Raw genomic sequence first — 15,452 nt, 5'->3', positions numbered from 1 at the left:
GCCATCTTAGTCACTTCCATGGCTTCAACAACCTTCTATATTCACACGCTAGGGCGCGCCCCCCCGTCCCCCAAACTTTCCTTTTGGACTCCCAACCCACCTTATCTAATATTCTATTGTCTAATGGATATCCCACAGGCACCTAAAGCTCACTCTTCCCCCACCCCAAACAACAATGAAAATGGCATTATTCCCCAGGTGCCCAAGCCAGAACACTGGGAAATACCTTGGATTCCTCCCTCAGCCTCATACCCGTTTCCGATCAATTTTTCCCCATCTGCACTCCCCACTTCTAGAGGACAGACCGCTGTAGTCTCTTACCAGGGTAAGAGCTTCCCAATTGTTCTTGCCTCTAACTTCACGCCCTCCAATTCATTCTCCTCATTGCAACCAGTGATCCTTCTAAAACGCAAATATATTTGTTCACACCTCTGCTAAGACTCTTCAAAACCTATTCATTACCCTTAGGATAAAATAAACTAATTTACAAGGCCTTGCGTAATCAGGCCCCTCCCAACCTCCGGGACTCATCTATTACCTCTCTTTTAACCAAACCAGGCTGCTGGCAGCTCCAGAAGGTACCTAGCCCCCCACCCTCAATTTCCAACAGTCCAGTATTCAGCTCAGGCGACACTTCCTTCAGGAAGTGGGTGCTCAAAAACCAAATGCTCAAAAAGTGAAATCCGAGAGGGCATCTGAAAAGCACTTTCTGTTCCGGACCCAAGTTTACGGAACGTCCGGGTTACCAGGAAGCTCAGAGCAAAGGTCAAACCCAGATCATGAACCTTCCCCCAAGTTCGCGGGGCAATCCGACCCCCGTAATATTCCGCCCTTATGCGTCATGGCTGCCAGTCGCAGTCTTTCAATGGATCCTGAAGTCGACACCAGACAGCTCCCACCCCACCAACGTTTCCACACTCAAGAACGCAACCCTCTCTCATGCCTTACTACGGCCCTGAAGCCGTACTGAAGAAAAACTTGCGTTGCCAGCTTGCCCCAAAGCAAGATGGCTGCCAATCTCTATTCTCCGCTACCGAAATGAAGCTATCCACTTCCCGTTTAATGCCGCTGCCAGGCTGCCCTCAACTAGCATGGCTACTCCGGCTCATGCCTCACTATGGTCTCGAAGCCGCCACTAACCGGCCAGGTTCCGGGAGGCGCTGTTCAGGATGCAGCCACCCCCGCCCGCCTCTCCCCTCCCCCACGCCCGCGGCGGCGGCGGCGGCGGCTGGAGCCCGGATGCGGCGCCGTGAGACAGGCCCGGGAGAGCGGCGCGGATGGATCCAACATGGCGGCGCCGAGCCTGAGCCGAGAGTGAGGCGGCGGGGCGGCCGGAGTGGGGAGGGGGAGTCGAGCGGGACGGGGCGGGGCCGGGCGGGGCCGCAAAGGGCTTGGGGAAGGAAAGTGGAGGGGGAGGCGGTGGCGACGTCTAGCCTGAGAACCTGAAGAGAGGGAGGTGACGGGACGCTGCAAGGTGGGGGAGGGGAGCGGCCGAGGGGGGCGTGCGGGGGAGGTGGCAACTGTGGGAGAGGGCAGGGTCGAGGCGGAGGAGTGGGGCAGGGGAGGGGCGTAAACAAGGGCCGAGGCTGGGCCAGGCTAGGGGTATTAGAGAGGCCGAGGTGGGGAGTGGGGCTGCGGTCCCGCCGGGCTGAGGGGGTAGGAACGGGAACGAGGGGCCGAGGGTGTGAAGGGGAAGGGGGCTTGTGGCATGTGGTTGGAAGAAGGACTGGACTCTTGTAAGGGGTGTTGTGGAGAGGTGGGAAAAGGTGAAGATTGGATTTGAGACGTTTGGGGGGAGGTTCTGAAAGTGTTAAATTGGAGGTGGGAGGGGGAAGGGCCTAGGGGAGAATTTGGGTGGAAAAGGAGAGGACGGAGGTTTGGGGAATGGAGAGCGTGTCGGTGTGACGAGGTAATGGAGAAAGTGAGAGACTAGGAAGAAAGTTTGGGAGGAAGGGGAATGGGATGGGAGATAGGACAGTGTAGCTGCACGAGTGATAGAGGTTCAGGGGTTTCCTTTTCCCCTGTAGAAAGGAAGAGAGAGCAGAGTTAATCAGCATCAGTTACAGCCAATTCTAATTGCCAGGCCTTTAGCTTTTACTAGGGTGGGAAGGGCAGAAGGGAATGGTCATGTGGATTTGGAGAATTGGGGTTGGATGAGGGTTCAACTGGATTTCCAGAAGCTGCCTAGCTTACTGCTCCCTTGTTTTTCCTGGTTACAAAAAGAAGAGAAAATGGGGAGCCTGGTATCGCTGGAGTGTGGAAGGAGTAAAGGACTTTTCTAGTTTTAAACAATTAGCAATGCCAGAATGGGGAAACAGCCATGCTATGTTGGAACGCTGTTTGCAGGGAACAGAAAACACAGGGTGGTGTCTAGGCAGCCATGCTAATTAAATGAGTGCTTTCGTTTCCAGACCCTTCTTTTGCTGTTTAAGTGCTAGGAGCGGGGGTCAGTATTCATACATACAAAATGTTCCCTGGTGAAATGTAGATGTTTGACTGGATGCTGCCTCAGTGGATATTTTGTTCTCACAGTGTGTGAGAATTTGGAGGATAGTTCTGGTCTCATAAGTGAAGTAACGGAAAGAAAGTGCCTTCTTTGGCTGTAACCACTTTCCTCCTAGTTCATCTAAAGATGAAAGTCAATGTTAATACTGTAACAAAGTAGGTGGGCCTCATAAGGAATTGAGGAGTCAGGTGAGGTGTCAGAGGATAATTGGTTTTCCCACAAGTTGTTGAATTTGGGACCTTTCTTGCCCTAAGCCACTGAGACTGGAAATTCTTGGAGTTGGTTTTGTGTTGTGAATTGGGTAATAGAAGGTTAGGGAAGCCTGGGGACTTTGATGGAAGTGAGTTCTCTCATTTAGCTTGGAGTGGATCATTTCAATTGAAATGGCTTTAGGCTTGTCTGTATATTTTTGCAGCTGAGATTGACTACCTCTTTGAGGTTTCAAAATAAAGCTTGAAAATTGACACTTCCCCCTCTTATTTGTTTTTGCTTTGCTGCTGGCTTTGAACCTTGTGCTAGGAAGAGACCTGGGAAATTAAGTTTCTTGCAGAGGTAAGTCTGGAACTTTTTATTGTTTTCAAACAATGGAAGGGAGTGGAAATGGCATGAAATGGAAATGGCATATTGGGAGTTGAGCTCAGTAATGGGGTAGCTGACAGGGAAAATGGGTTTTCAGTGGGTAAGATGTGTTGCAGTCGTTGTCCCTTTGGGTCACCGGAGATTGGTAGGAGGGAAGGGAGAACAGAAATTAGGTGTCTTAGGGCAAGACTCCAGCCTTGTTTTGTTATTATCTAGCCTTCGTGGTCAGCTCTGAGAGAAACATTTTTAAACATATGGAACTTTGTACTCTAGTACAGTGTCTACTAAATGTTGGCCTTGGAGGGTTGCGGAGGCACCTGCCCTGGGAAGGCTTTTCCTCTAACTTACTCTTTATCCTAGTTGTTCTGGAATCTTCATTTTGAAAACACAGTTTGTAATTCTGACTTCCAGATATTTGGTTACATTTTCTTGGTCCTACCAGCAAGAAAGCTCTTTATGTAGTCGTCTTAGTCATCTTTAAGGTTTTCCATGTCCTTTACATTTCAAGTTTCAAGACATCACTCTTTTTTAGATTTTCCACATGACTTTCCCTCTCACAGGGCTTCTGAGAGAGTCAAATACCTCTAGTTCTTTTGGGATGAAACTAGACTGTTGTTTTCATTTCGAGACATCACTCTTTTTATTTCTTCCACGTGACTTCTAAGGGCTTCTGAGAGAATCGAGTACCTCAAAAAATACAGATCTCATCCCTGGTTGGGATGAGACTAGACTTTGCATGGAAGTAGAAATCTAATAGATAACGATTAGTCAAGAGGAAGTCCTGTAGATACATATAGATTGTTTGTTGGCCCTTGGCTGGCTTGGACCTCCTCCCAAAAGAAAGCGAACAACAAAAAAACCCTGCAGCTCCAGGAAATGCAGCAATTCATCAGAATAAAGAATGAGTCTTGGGAACCTATTAAGGGTGATCCATACGTTAGGCTCTCAAATAGACCCAAATCAGCCAGCAGGATCAGGACTGTTGTTTACTGGAGTGTTTGTCTCTTGGTATCTGGCGATGTTTCAGGCACCAAGATTCTGAAGTTCTTTCTAATCTTCATTTTTAGAGGGGGTATATTCTCCTCACTGCCCTGATACTTTTCATCTAGGATCTCTGTATAATTTAAGCTGAGTTCCTTCGATTCACTGCCACAGAAAGCTGAGTATATTTTGGTTTAAGGGGAAGTTGGCCACGTTCTTTTAGTGCTGAAGTTAGATACATTCTTGGAACCCCCATCTGGATTGCTGAGTGAGTGAACTCACCATCCTAGATGATAATTAAGTGGGGAGGGCTGCCTATTAGTCTGCATGCCAGCCTCCTGACATTTCTCCCAAGGACAAGCATGGCCTTGGGAAACTTCTGCCTCTTTTTGCTTCATTGCATAAGCAGTATAAGTCTGATCAGCAGCCTAACAAGGAAGGGTCTGCTTTTGGTCTAGTTTTGGGACTTTAAAGATGGCTGCAAGGTTTAAGTGCAGGATCCTTTCTGTCTGTCTTGCAGAGGATGGCATTTCTCTGATCTGCACAGAAATTTAGATTGAACTAGGTCAAATTAGACCTCCTGGGATGGGGCGGAAGGGAGTGTAGTCCTGTCACCTGCTGTTCACCTAAATGGCAACAGCAGGTGATAGAGAAGCCAAGGTTGGAGTGGGATGGAACTCCTTAGTTAAGTTAAATGAGTCTTTGTCTGACTGGCTTTTCTTCTGGAATATTGTTTGATGGGTTTGGGTTGGAGGGACCAAATCACTTCCTTTTCCAGATATAGGATGGAAGCGACATGCTGTCTCTCCTTTTGACCCTCCATCTAGAATAGGCTTTCTCATCTTTAGCATTATTGACATTTTGGACCAGATAATTCTTTGTTGTAAGAGGCCGTCCTGTGCATTATAGGATGTTTAGCATCATCCATCGCATTTACTCACTGCACGCCAGTAGCACCCTCCCTTACCACCCTCCCAGTCATGACAATCTAAAATGACTCCAGACATTGCTGAATTCCCCTGGAGGGCAAAATCGCTCCTGGTTGAGAACCACTGACCTAGAAGCTCTGATAATTCCTGTCACTTTGATCCAGCCTAGGATCTACGACTTAAAGGTGGCTGTTTTTTCCTCAAATCTAGGGAGTTAACCCTCAGGATTGAGACCTATTGTAGAATTGCATCCATTGATACACAATTAGGACCACAGTGCTTCCCTGTATTCTGCTTCATTTTCCAGTGACCAGGTATGTGGGGACAATATTTCCTAATTTCCTGGGGTTTATAGTCAGGACACTTTGAATTAGGGAGCTCTGAAGCAGCCTGCTCTTCTGATTGGTTGAATGTGAAACCTGCCCATCTGTTTTTTATGGGATCCACATAATGAACAGCTGGCCAAGGGGAACAGGTGGGATAGGGAACAAGGAGAAGTTGTAGGGGCTCTAAGGAGACTCAGTTTTCTCATGTTACCTGCTATGAGCAAGAAGTTGTTTTCCTTCAGTCCCCTCTATTTGTAGCCAGTGACTGCAGCAGGTGAAACGAGAGGAAGAGACGAGGAAAACCAGTCAATAGTTGAATCGCTATTTTCCCTGTTGTTTCCCATGCTTTGGGTGGGACATCTGGGCTCTCATAACTAGATATGGGCTATATTTCCTGTCCATCTATCTGAACCCATGGTATGGGGCTAGGTGATTACAGGGTGGCCCTCCCTTTTTCTTTTCTTATTTGTTTATTTATTTATTTTTGGCTGTGTTGGGTCTTCATTGCTGCGCATGGGCTTTCTTTAGTTGCGTCAGGCGGGGGCTGCTTGTTGTGGCAGTGTGCGGGCTTCTCACTGCAGCGGCTTCTCTTGTTGGGGAGCATGGGCTCTAGGCATGTGGGCTCAGTAGTTGTGGCTCGCGGGCTCTAGAGCGCAGGCTCAGTAGTTGAGGCACACGGGCTTAGATGCTCCGCAGCATGTGGGATCTTCCCGGACCAGGGCTCGAACCCATGTCTCCTGCATTGGCAGGCGGATTCTTAACCACTGTGCCACCAGGGAAGCCCTCCCCTTTTCTTAAGGGTATGAGTCTCTCTGCTTTCGTTTCAGGATTAAAAGAGAGAACCAGGTCCTACTTGCTCTTCAATTTTTCTGAGTCCCCAACAGCTTGACTTTTCTGAAGTAGTTTATAATTTTATTCTCTTTCTAACCTAGCCTCAGTTTCTTGGAGTATAAAATGGACAGAACGGCCTGTCTCGCTGTTGAGTAGGATGCTATGGTATGGGTAGTTTTGCAGTGTGGGGGAGGCTATAGCCAGTTAGAGTATATGCATGATACCTGAGTTGCATGTACTTTTAATTGGGTCCTCTCTCTCTTGGATTTTTGTTGAGTTTTTTTCTTAATTGGTGTCGCTTGTGGTAATCTCTTGGAGATTCATTTCAGTTCAACAACAGGTTACTCCTACTATATGCCAGCCTCCATCTATTGCTAGGCACTAGACACATAAAGATGAAAATGACCTAGGCCCTCTACATGAGTTGCTTAAGATCTAATAGGATAATAAATACACAAATGATTTTAGTACACTTCGATAAATGGTTTAAGGGAAATATGTACAGTGTTCCATAGGAGCACAGAAAAGGACTACTTATACCAGCATGGGGGTGTAGAGAATGAATTTGAAGATGGCATCTGAGCTGATTCTTAAAGGATGAGTAGGAGTTAACCATCTGAAAAAGGGTGGTAATGGGGGGTGTGGAAGAGAAGGGAGAGGGGCATTCAGGCAAGGAGAATAGTCTGAAGAAAGTTACAGAGAAATGAATTGTATGACGTATATGAACTATAAACAAACGGATAATGTTAGAGAATAAAAAGTGAGTTACGAGGTTGGCAAAGTAGGCAAGGCCTGATCTTGGAAGGTTTGGTGTGTTGGGTAAGGAGTTTGGAGTGTTCTTACTGGTAAGGAGGGGACTGTAGTGAGGTCTTAACCCGAAAAGTGATGTGGTCAGTTGTGCGTTTTAGATAATTCAGCTGGACGTGGGTGATTGATGTAGGCAGGTTAGGGTTGGTGGCTGCAACAGCCTTAGAGTGGCTGTTGCAGTAATCCAGGTGAGAGATTGCTGGGGCCTGAACCAGCATGGTAGAGGTGGAAGGGTGAGGCAGATTTAAGAAGTAGAAAGTAGCATCAACAGGAATTTATAATTGATTGGGTGATTGGAGGCTGTGGTCAGATGGTGGAGCAGTATTGGGTGGTACTCTCTGCCAGGGCAGTAAATAGTAGTGGCTAGAGAGGAGGTGAAAGTTGTTGGACTTGAGGATTGGTTATTGGCTGGGTCACTGATATTACCCAGGATGATGGAGGAACTTTGTGAATTAAATGCCAAAATATATAATAAATGTAGGACTGTGATTGGTCATTGACAGGGGATTGGTAAATGACAACCATGAGGAAAGGTTAGAAGGTGACATATCCAAACGGTGTGTGAACATCAGGCGAGTACAGGTGGCATAGGAGACTTACAACAATGCTCAACCTAGGAGCTTAGAGATGTTTATTGTTTTAAATCCATAAGTTTTGGTGGATATTTAATTAACTTTCTTAGCATTTATTCTCCTGGACTTGGTTTGATTGTTGGAAAAATGAGGTTAGGTTTGTGGAGGGATGAGTCTGGCTGCAGAGGCTAGGATGCTTATCTCTTTGAAATCTCTTAACCATTTAGATAAGTTTTACAGTGATTTCACATGCATCTTCTCATTGGATTCTTAACTCGAGGAGTAATTTCTTTCATCCCTGTTTTGTAGATGGGGACAGTGAGACTTTGAAATTAAGTGACTTAAGGTCACACAGCTACACAGTTTATTAATGACATAGGCAGAATTTTTTTTTTTTAAGTCCCATTTTTCTTTTTTCTCTTTAGTTATTTATGGCAGCGCTGGGTCTTCGTTGCTGCACATGGTCTTTTTCTCTAGTTGCGGCGAGCAGGGGCTACTGTTGTGGTGCGCAGACTTCATTTTGGTGGCTTCTCTTGTTATGGAACATGGGCTCTAGATGTGTGGGCTTCAGTAGTTGGAGCTCACAGGCTTAGTTGCTCCATGGCATGTGGGATCTTCCTGGACCAGGGATCGAACCCGTTTCCCTTGCATTGGCAGGCGGATTCTTAACCACTGTGCCACCAGGGAAGTCCTGAAATAGGCAGAATTAAAACTAGTTCTAGGGCTTCCCTGGTAGTGCAGCAGTTGAAAGTCTGCCTGCCAGTGCAGGGGACACAGGTTCAAGCCCTGGTCTGGGAAGATCCCACATGCCGCGGAGCAGCTAGGCCCATGAGCCACAATTACTGAGCCTGCGCGTCTGGAGCCTGTGCTCCGCAACGGGAGAGGCCGCGATAGTGAGAGGCCTGCGCACCGTGATGAAGAGTGGCCCCTGCTTGCCGCAACTAGAGAAAGCCCTTGCACAGAAACGAAGACCCAACACAGCCTTAAATAAATAAAATAAAATAAATAAATAAATAAAAAACACTAGTACTAACCCTAAAGGCTTTCAGTTTCCCTGTTGTCGGCCCCTAAGTTCATCTGATGCAGCTTCTATATTAGAATTTAGAGTGAATTCTCTACTTCTCCTCATTTCACCTACATTTAAGGGGTGAATTGATTGGGGGTGCTGGCAGGGAGAGCACAAGGGACCAAAAGCAGTATTTTGGAGGCCAGAGGAACAATTGGGGTAATATTTAATAGAAAATTCTGCTGAATATGTAGCGCTAAAATTGCAGTTAACAAGTCTTACTTAGCAGAAGTTACTATCTATCTCCAGTAAGATCTGGACTTAGGGCAGCATCTGTTGGATATACAGAGCTCTAGGCTGTATTCTTTTTTTTTTTTTTTTTTTTTTTTTTTGCTGTACGCAGGCCTCTCACCGCTGCGGCCTCTCCCGTTGTGGAGCACAGGCTCCGGACGCGCAGGCTCAGCGGCCATGGCTTACGGGCCCAGCCGCTCCGCGGGCACAAACCCGCGTCCCCTGCATCGGCAGGCGGACTTCCAACTACTGCGCCACCAGGGAAGCCCTAGGCTGTATTTTTTAATAAGTACTTTGTAGGGACTTCCCTGGCAGTCCAGCAGTTAAGACTCTGTGCTTCCAATGCAAGGGTCGGGGAACTAAGATCCCACATGCCGTGTGGTGCAGTCAAAAAAATAAATAAATAAATACTTTGTAAAAGTTAGTAAATGCTTATTAAGCACTACACTGTGCCGGGCATTGTGTTGGGCTCTGGGAATATAGGAATGGATGACTAATTCCTGACATTGAGTGGTTCACAGGTTCTTTCCTTTTCCTTATAGTATAGTGGGGATTGCAGCTGCTGAGCAGGGATTCTGGAAAGCATTGTGCACCTGAGCCCCCAGCATGGCGGGCCTAAAGCGGAGGGCAAGCCAGGTGTGGCCCGAAGAGCATGGTGAGCAAGAGCATGGGCTGTATAGCCTGCATCGCATGTTTGACATCGTGGGCACCCACCTGACACACAGAGACGTACGAGTTCTTTCCTTCCTCTTTGTTGATGTCATTGATGACCACGAGCGTGGCCTCATCCGAAATGGACGTGACTTCTTATTGGCGCTGGAGCGCCAAGGCCGCTGTGATGAGAGTAACTTTCGCCAGGTGCTGCAACTGCTGCGCATCATCACTCGCCATGACCTGCTGCCCTACGTCACCCTCAAGAGGAGACGGGCTGGTGAGGGTGCATTGGGGGCTGGGGACACTGGAATCAGGGAAGAGCTGTGGGCGGCCCTGTGTGAGCACCATGGGAGTCCAAGCAGAAGGAGGCATTGACGCTGGGGAGTACTGAGGAGAATAAGTTATGAGGCCCATTGGAGGGTTGGACTAGGAGAAGGGAAGGGTGTATCTTTTCCTGAGTGAACCCCTCTCCCCCTACAGTGTGCCCTGATCTTGTAGACAAATATCTGGAAGAGACATCAATTCGCTATGTGACACCCAGAGCCCTCAGCGATCCAGAACCGAGGCCTCCCCACCCCCCTAAAACAGGTGAGACAATATTAACTCCCCCTAATTTCCATAATCAAGAAAGAGGACACTGGACCCATCTTTTCCCAGTTTTGCCAGCCTAAATGAAAGGACAGTGTCCCCCCCCACCCATATCTGGCCCCCAAAAAATCAGATGAGGTGTTAATGCTTCATCTGGGTCCTGTAATTGTTCCCACATTGTGTCCACCTTTCAGGTCACATCATTGATACTATTTTTAGTGCTAAGTCTAAATGATCCTTCCTCATTCCAAGTGAACTGTTTGAATTTCTGCTTTTACCCTACTATGTCTCCCTTTTTACCCTCTGGTCAGTGCCTCCCCACTATCCTGTGGTGTGCTGCCCCACTTCGGGCCCTCAGATGTGTAGCAAGCGGCCAGCTCGAGGGAGAGCCACACTTGGGAGCCAGCGAAAACGCCGGAAGTCAGTGACACCAGATCCCAAGGAAAAGCAGACATGCGGTGAGGAAGTTCAAGGGTTCTAGAGGTAGAGTAGACTTGAAGGGAAATACAAAGAACTGCTGGAATACTGGGCAGTTATTCTATTCAGTGTAAGGCTCAGTTTGATTGCTGTTGCAAAGTGAGATTGAATGGTATAGTCTCTGGGAGGAGAACTCCTCTACCTTTGTGGCAGAGTACATTTCAACTCTTTCTAGGTAATACTAGATGAAAGGGATGCCGTTATGACATCCTTATTGTAGGATGACCCAAGTCATGATAGAGTATTAAAGTGAAATTCTGTGTCTGTTAATTAGGAAAATATCTCCTAGAATCAAGGTGCTACTTGTGAGTGATGGAAGTAATCTGACCTGGGCATGGCCCATTTAAGGGAACCTCTTGAGTTCAGGCAAGGATTTCAGAGGTACACAGAAAAGAACTAGTCCTGGGAAGAGGTAGAGAAGCTGTCAGGTGATGTTCCCAACTTTGCTACTCTGCTGTTCTGTTCTATTGCTGTTCAAGCCTTTCAGACTTGGCTGTAAACTGCAACCTCTTCTGCATATCTTCTTTTCCCCACAGACATCAGACTGCGGGTTCGGGCTGAATACTGCCAGCATGAGACTGCTCTGCAGGGCAACGTCTTCTCTAACAAGCAGGACCCACTTGAGCGCCAGTTTGAGCGCTTTAACCAGGCCAACACCATCCTCAAGTCCCGGGACCTGGGTTCCATCATCTGTGACATCAAGTTCTCTGAGCTCACCTACCTCGATGCATTCTGGCGCGACTATATCAATGGCTCATTACTAGAGGCACTTAAAGGTGTCTTCATCACAGACTCCCTCAAGCAGGCTGTGGGCCACGAGGCCATCAAGCTGCTGGTGAATGTGGACGAGGAGGACTATGAGCTGGGCCGACAGAAACTCCTGAGGAACTTGATGCTGCAAGCATTGCCCTGACCTTTTTCCCCTTCTCACTTCTCGGGGGACTTCTTACCACCCACCTCTGGAGCTTACATACCGTTCTGGGGTTTGTCCTCTACCCTTCCAACCAATCACACCCCTGCCTTTTTTTTTTTTTTTAAAGGAAAAGACAAATGAAAAATGGAAGTGGTGTTCCCCACCCCTCCCTGCACCCATGTGCCTGGGCTTCCCTTTGTTTCCCTTTTCCACCTACACCCCTCGTGTGTCTCTACAGCCACCTTGCCATTGAGCCATAAGACAAATGTATAGGGAGAAGCAAAGTCTATAGAACATAGTCTTTGTAAGGGATTGAAGTGATCACTGCTTTTGGGTGCACTGAGGGGTTATCAGTACTTCTGGCTTTATGAGGGCTCTTAAATTTTGTCTGAGAAACCAAAGGGCTGTCAGTAGGGAGCTGTGTGGAAGGTGGGACTCTGAAGTGTATTTTGGAAATTAATCACCACCCTCTCCCAAATTATAGAATTTTTAAAAAACAAAGAAGCTGTGGCCCTTTCCACTCTCTTCTGGCCCTTGGTGCTGCTCCTCTCTGCCTCGTTTCCTCCATTCCATGGCTTGAAACCTCGGCCTGGTGTGGCTCCTTCCTTTTCCCTCTTTGTCAAACCCTCTTCAAAGGAGTAATAGGTAAGCGGACTAGGTCAGCCTAGTCGCCCTCCCAGCTGTGTTGTGTGTGTACACACATACACAGGGTGGATGGAGAAGAGGTTGCTGATTAAAATACACTCCCCCTAAAAAGGGGAAGGGGGAGTGTGACACTTCCTTTCCATGTTCAAGTGAAAATAAATAATGTACCCTGCAGCCCTTTTCCCCTTTGCTTTCTTCTGGCTTGGGCAAAGGGCATCATAGGTGAAAGTGAAATGATTCAATATCAATTCCTTTCTTCTTTTTCTTTCCCCATCCTCTATCCCCACTCCCACCCCCAAGCTTGGGAGCATGGGGTTGGGACATGCACTGAGTGTCGCACTTTTATTTAGATAGGGAGGCATGTTGAATGAGTCAGGAGGCCTAGAACTGGAGTCTAGTCCAGCTGGTACAATACCACCTCCCCTTTCAGCTCCCAAAAGAGATATCCAGACACAGACTTTATGATTATTATATTTTTTTCATTGCCAGTGCTGCTCAGCCCTCAGCATAACTTCAGTTTTCATGAAATAAACAGTGACTATATAAAATTCCACCTTTCTGAAACTGAAATCTGAGCTCAGGTGAAAGTTTCTTCTTTCCCAAGAAGCTGAGCCTGTGTTCCAGCAAGAGAGACAAGGTTCTCCAAGTGAGGGGAGCTGCACCTGGGTCCTGCCTACAAGTCATAGCAACACCAGCTCACAATGGGGGTCTCAACGGACAGAAGCCAAAAGTCTTAAGACAGTGGGTGACCCAGATGGCCATAGAGTTCAGGCCTACGATGCTGGAACACAGGCAGGTGTTGGCGCAACCGTCGCAGATAATTGAGGTCAATTCGGGCAAGGCAGAGGCCTGGTCCTTCAGAGCAGCGGGCCACCACTGTTCCCCAGGGATCTACCACCATGCTATGGCCATAACTTGCTCTCTTCTCATGGTGGCGTCCACACTGTGCTGCTGCCACTACGTAGCACTGGCTTTCAATGGCACGGGCCCGCAGCAACACCTGGGGATGGAGGAGATAGGCATTCACTTAAATACAGGTAGCAGCTAGTAGGGAAGTGATAGGCCATGGACATTACAGGCCAATCTACCCACTGTGACCATTCTGATAATTGCCTATGAACGATTTACTATGTTAACTATTCTGAGAGGCAACAATCTGGGGAAATGAATTTTCCCACTAGGTGGGAAGGAGAAGAAAATCTTTTAACTGGTAGAGCCAAGGGAGGAGAATGAGGTAAGAGAAGGCCCTTATGTTCTAAAGAGGTGTCCTCTTACCTCCCAATGGGCTGGGCCTGTAACAGATCCAAACGCTGAAGGGTAGGTAAGTATTTCTGCTCCAGCCTGAACCAATGCCAGAGAGAGTTCAGGGAACCGCATGTCATAGCAGATAGCTAGACCAATCTGGAATGAAAACAGCCTATTTAGTCTCCCGCCCTGTTTGTCACAGCATCTGGTCATAACCCCGCTACTGCACTCCTTAGGGCTTTCTATCCTCTACTACCACTTCAAAATATTCCTATTCCCCTCCCTCTTGTTCCTCTCCCACCCTCATCCTTTCACAACTCCCACCTTGCCTGCTGGTGTGCTGATAGGAGACTCAAGACTGGGCCCAGGTATGGTAGAGTTGCTTTCATGCATAGGCCCCTGCCCTGGAATCTCTACGTCACACAGATGCGTCTTCCTATACGTGGCCACTACTGACCCTTGAGTAAGAGGGAGAAAGAGTGCTCAGTGCTGGTGCTCTAGAAGCCCAGCTTAGTTCCTCTCCTCCCAAAGAGGAGGTAGCTTATAGGCTAGGAACAGAAATACAAACGCCCCTAAAACCCTTGGCCAAGGAAACAGTTGAGAAACAACACAGAATTCTGGAGAATCTTAGGTAGAAGAGCCTGAGAAGAGGCAGGCTGAAGAGTCTCACCCTTGTTGTTCAGAATCACATGACAATTGTAGATTTTCTGAGTCTGCTCCCAGTCTTGGCCACGCTCATGGAAACCACCCAAGGACAGCCAGAGTCCACATTCCCTGAGGGGGAGGGGACACTGACAACTCTTCTCAAGGCTCTACCCTCATATCTGGCAATCCTGGGACATTACCCAGAAAGAAACTACTTCTCCCTCCCCCTTTCCCTGATACCTGGCAAGCTGGGTATATTCTCCCAAAAGGTTCCCACCCAGTGGCTCAGACAGGTGAAGCGTCTCTTCAGGGTTCCGTGCAATGAAGTCAAATGCCTCAGGCAGGAAAGCCAGGCAAGCGCCCAGTCTGGCAGCCTCCCGAATCAGCTCAGCACATGTTATAAAGTTCTGCTCCTTGTCTGGTGTCGATGTTACCTGGCACACAGCCACCAGGGGTAGTTCCCAGGAGGAAGAGGAGACAGCCATGGCTCTGAGTCTGTAAATGGCACAGGCAGGACTCAGACTGACTAGCATGGGGAAACCCAAGTTTAATGATAAGAGGCTAAAATGGGGAGGCAGGAAGGCTGGACTTTCCTTTGAATCTGCTCTTACAGGGCACAGTGACCCATGGTACAATGACCCACTGATCAAATGTTCTGTGATAGTTGGCACCCCAGTGTTTCCCACCATCCATACATTTAACGTTTATTGAGCATCTACTACATGCCAGGCACTGAGAACACAACAAAACATGTTACCTGGGCTGAGCACAAAGTACTGAGAGTCGAGGTATCCGGAGTCCAGGACACAAAAGGGACAGGAGCTGGTGAGGAGGCCTGATGATGAAGCCCAACCTGAAGAAGGTGAGAAATCAGGACACCAACCCCACTCTCAAGCAATAAATTTCTAAGATCCTCTGACTTCTCTCTTCATACTGTGAAGCTGAATCAGGGCCCCGCCTGTAAAACCCCCCAAGTCTTCAAAACACTCTGTACCATAAGTAATTATGGGCTACCGGAAGAGCTCATAAAGTGGGAAGATGGAGGAAAGGGCTTTGATCTCACATTAAATTGAAGCCTCTTTCCTCAAATGTTTCCGCAGTTCACAAGTCATCTCCTAGATACTTCTTTGGTTTTCCCAGCCTCTGTTCTTGACTGTGCACCTGCACAGTTTTATTGACGCAAAGCATATTTCCCCCACCAGAGTCTCTGAGGGGAAGTTCACCCTCCCTCGTTCCTCATCACCCAGGGCCCAACCCGCGCCCCACTCTCCAGTTAACCCGTTCTTCACCGCCTCTCCCAGGGGCAGCGTCTCTGTTGCACAAGTTAAAGCATGGCAGGTGAGAGTCACCGCAGCGGTTGGTATAGGTAGGAGGTCCTACATGAAGATACGACCAAAACGATTCGCAGGATCCGAACCGAAGAGCGGCCTGGAGGTGGGGTCGCTGGGGGCGAGAGG

At 48.1% G+C, this 15,452-nt stretch overlaps 2 protein-coding genes across 10 annotated transcripts; one reads left to right on the top strand and one right to left on the bottom strand.

The window, feature by feature from the left end:
• The first annotated feature begins 1,149 nt into the window (after positions 1–1,149).
• On the top strand, positions 1,150–11,592 carry DEDD (death effector domain containing). Of its 5 annotated transcripts, XM_060032858.1 has the most exons (7): positions 1,150–1,314; positions 3,026–3,058; positions 5,206–5,309; positions 9,371–9,759; positions 9,963–10,070; positions 10,382–10,528; positions 11,084–11,592. In XM_060032858.1, the coding sequence occupies exons 4-7, from the start codon at positions 9,435–9,437 to the stop codon at positions 11,458–11,460; spliced, it is 957 nt and encodes a 318-aa protein (XP_059888841.1). In that variant the 5' UTR covers positions 1,150–1,314; positions 3,026–3,058; positions 5,206–5,309; positions 9,371–9,434; the 3' UTR covers positions 11,461–11,592. The 5 variants fall into 5 exon arrangements, with proteins under 5 accessions (XP_059888841.1, XP_059888815.1, XP_059888833.1 ...); XM_060032832.1 differs by lacking the exon at positions 5,206–5,309; XM_069541450.1 differs by lacking the exons at positions 1,150–1,314; positions 5,206–5,309 and adding an exon at positions 1,421–1,474 and having other exon boundaries at positions 9,981–10,070.
• Positions 11,593–12,540: 948 nt separating this feature from the next.
• Positions 12,541–15,447, bottom strand: NIT1 (nitrilase 1). Of its 5 annotated transcripts, none has more exons than XM_060032813.1 (7): positions 15,345–15,447; positions 14,753–14,848; positions 14,236–14,490; positions 14,021–14,124; positions 13,675–13,808; positions 13,381–13,506; positions 12,541–13,105 (listed from the first exon to the last, which is right to left on the bottom strand). In XM_060032813.1, the coding sequence occupies exons 3-7, from the start codon at positions 14,478–14,480 to the stop codon at positions 12,839–12,841; spliced, it is 876 nt and encodes a 291-aa protein (XP_059888796.1). In that variant the 5' UTR covers positions 14,481–14,490; positions 14,753–14,848; positions 15,345–15,447; the 3' UTR covers positions 12,541–12,838. The 5 variants fall into 5 exon arrangements, with proteins under 5 accessions (XP_059888796.1, XP_059888781.1, XP_059888788.1 ...); XM_060032798.1 differs by having other exon boundaries at positions 15,376–15,437; XM_060032805.1 differs by having other exon boundaries at positions 15,285–15,414.
• Positions 15,448–15,452: the final 5 nt, after the last annotated feature.

The sequence above is a fragment of the Delphinus delphis genome, chromosome 1 (assembly GCF_949987515.2).
Source record: "Delphinus delphis chromosome 1, mDelDel1.2, whole genome shotgun sequence".
In the NCBI taxonomy this organism is placed as follows: domain Eukaryota; kingdom Metazoa; phylum Chordata; class Mammalia; order Artiodactyla; family Delphinidae; genus Delphinus; species Delphinus delphis.
Note: the sequence above shows the minus strand (reverse complement) of the source record. Positions and strands in the feature narration are given on the sequence as shown.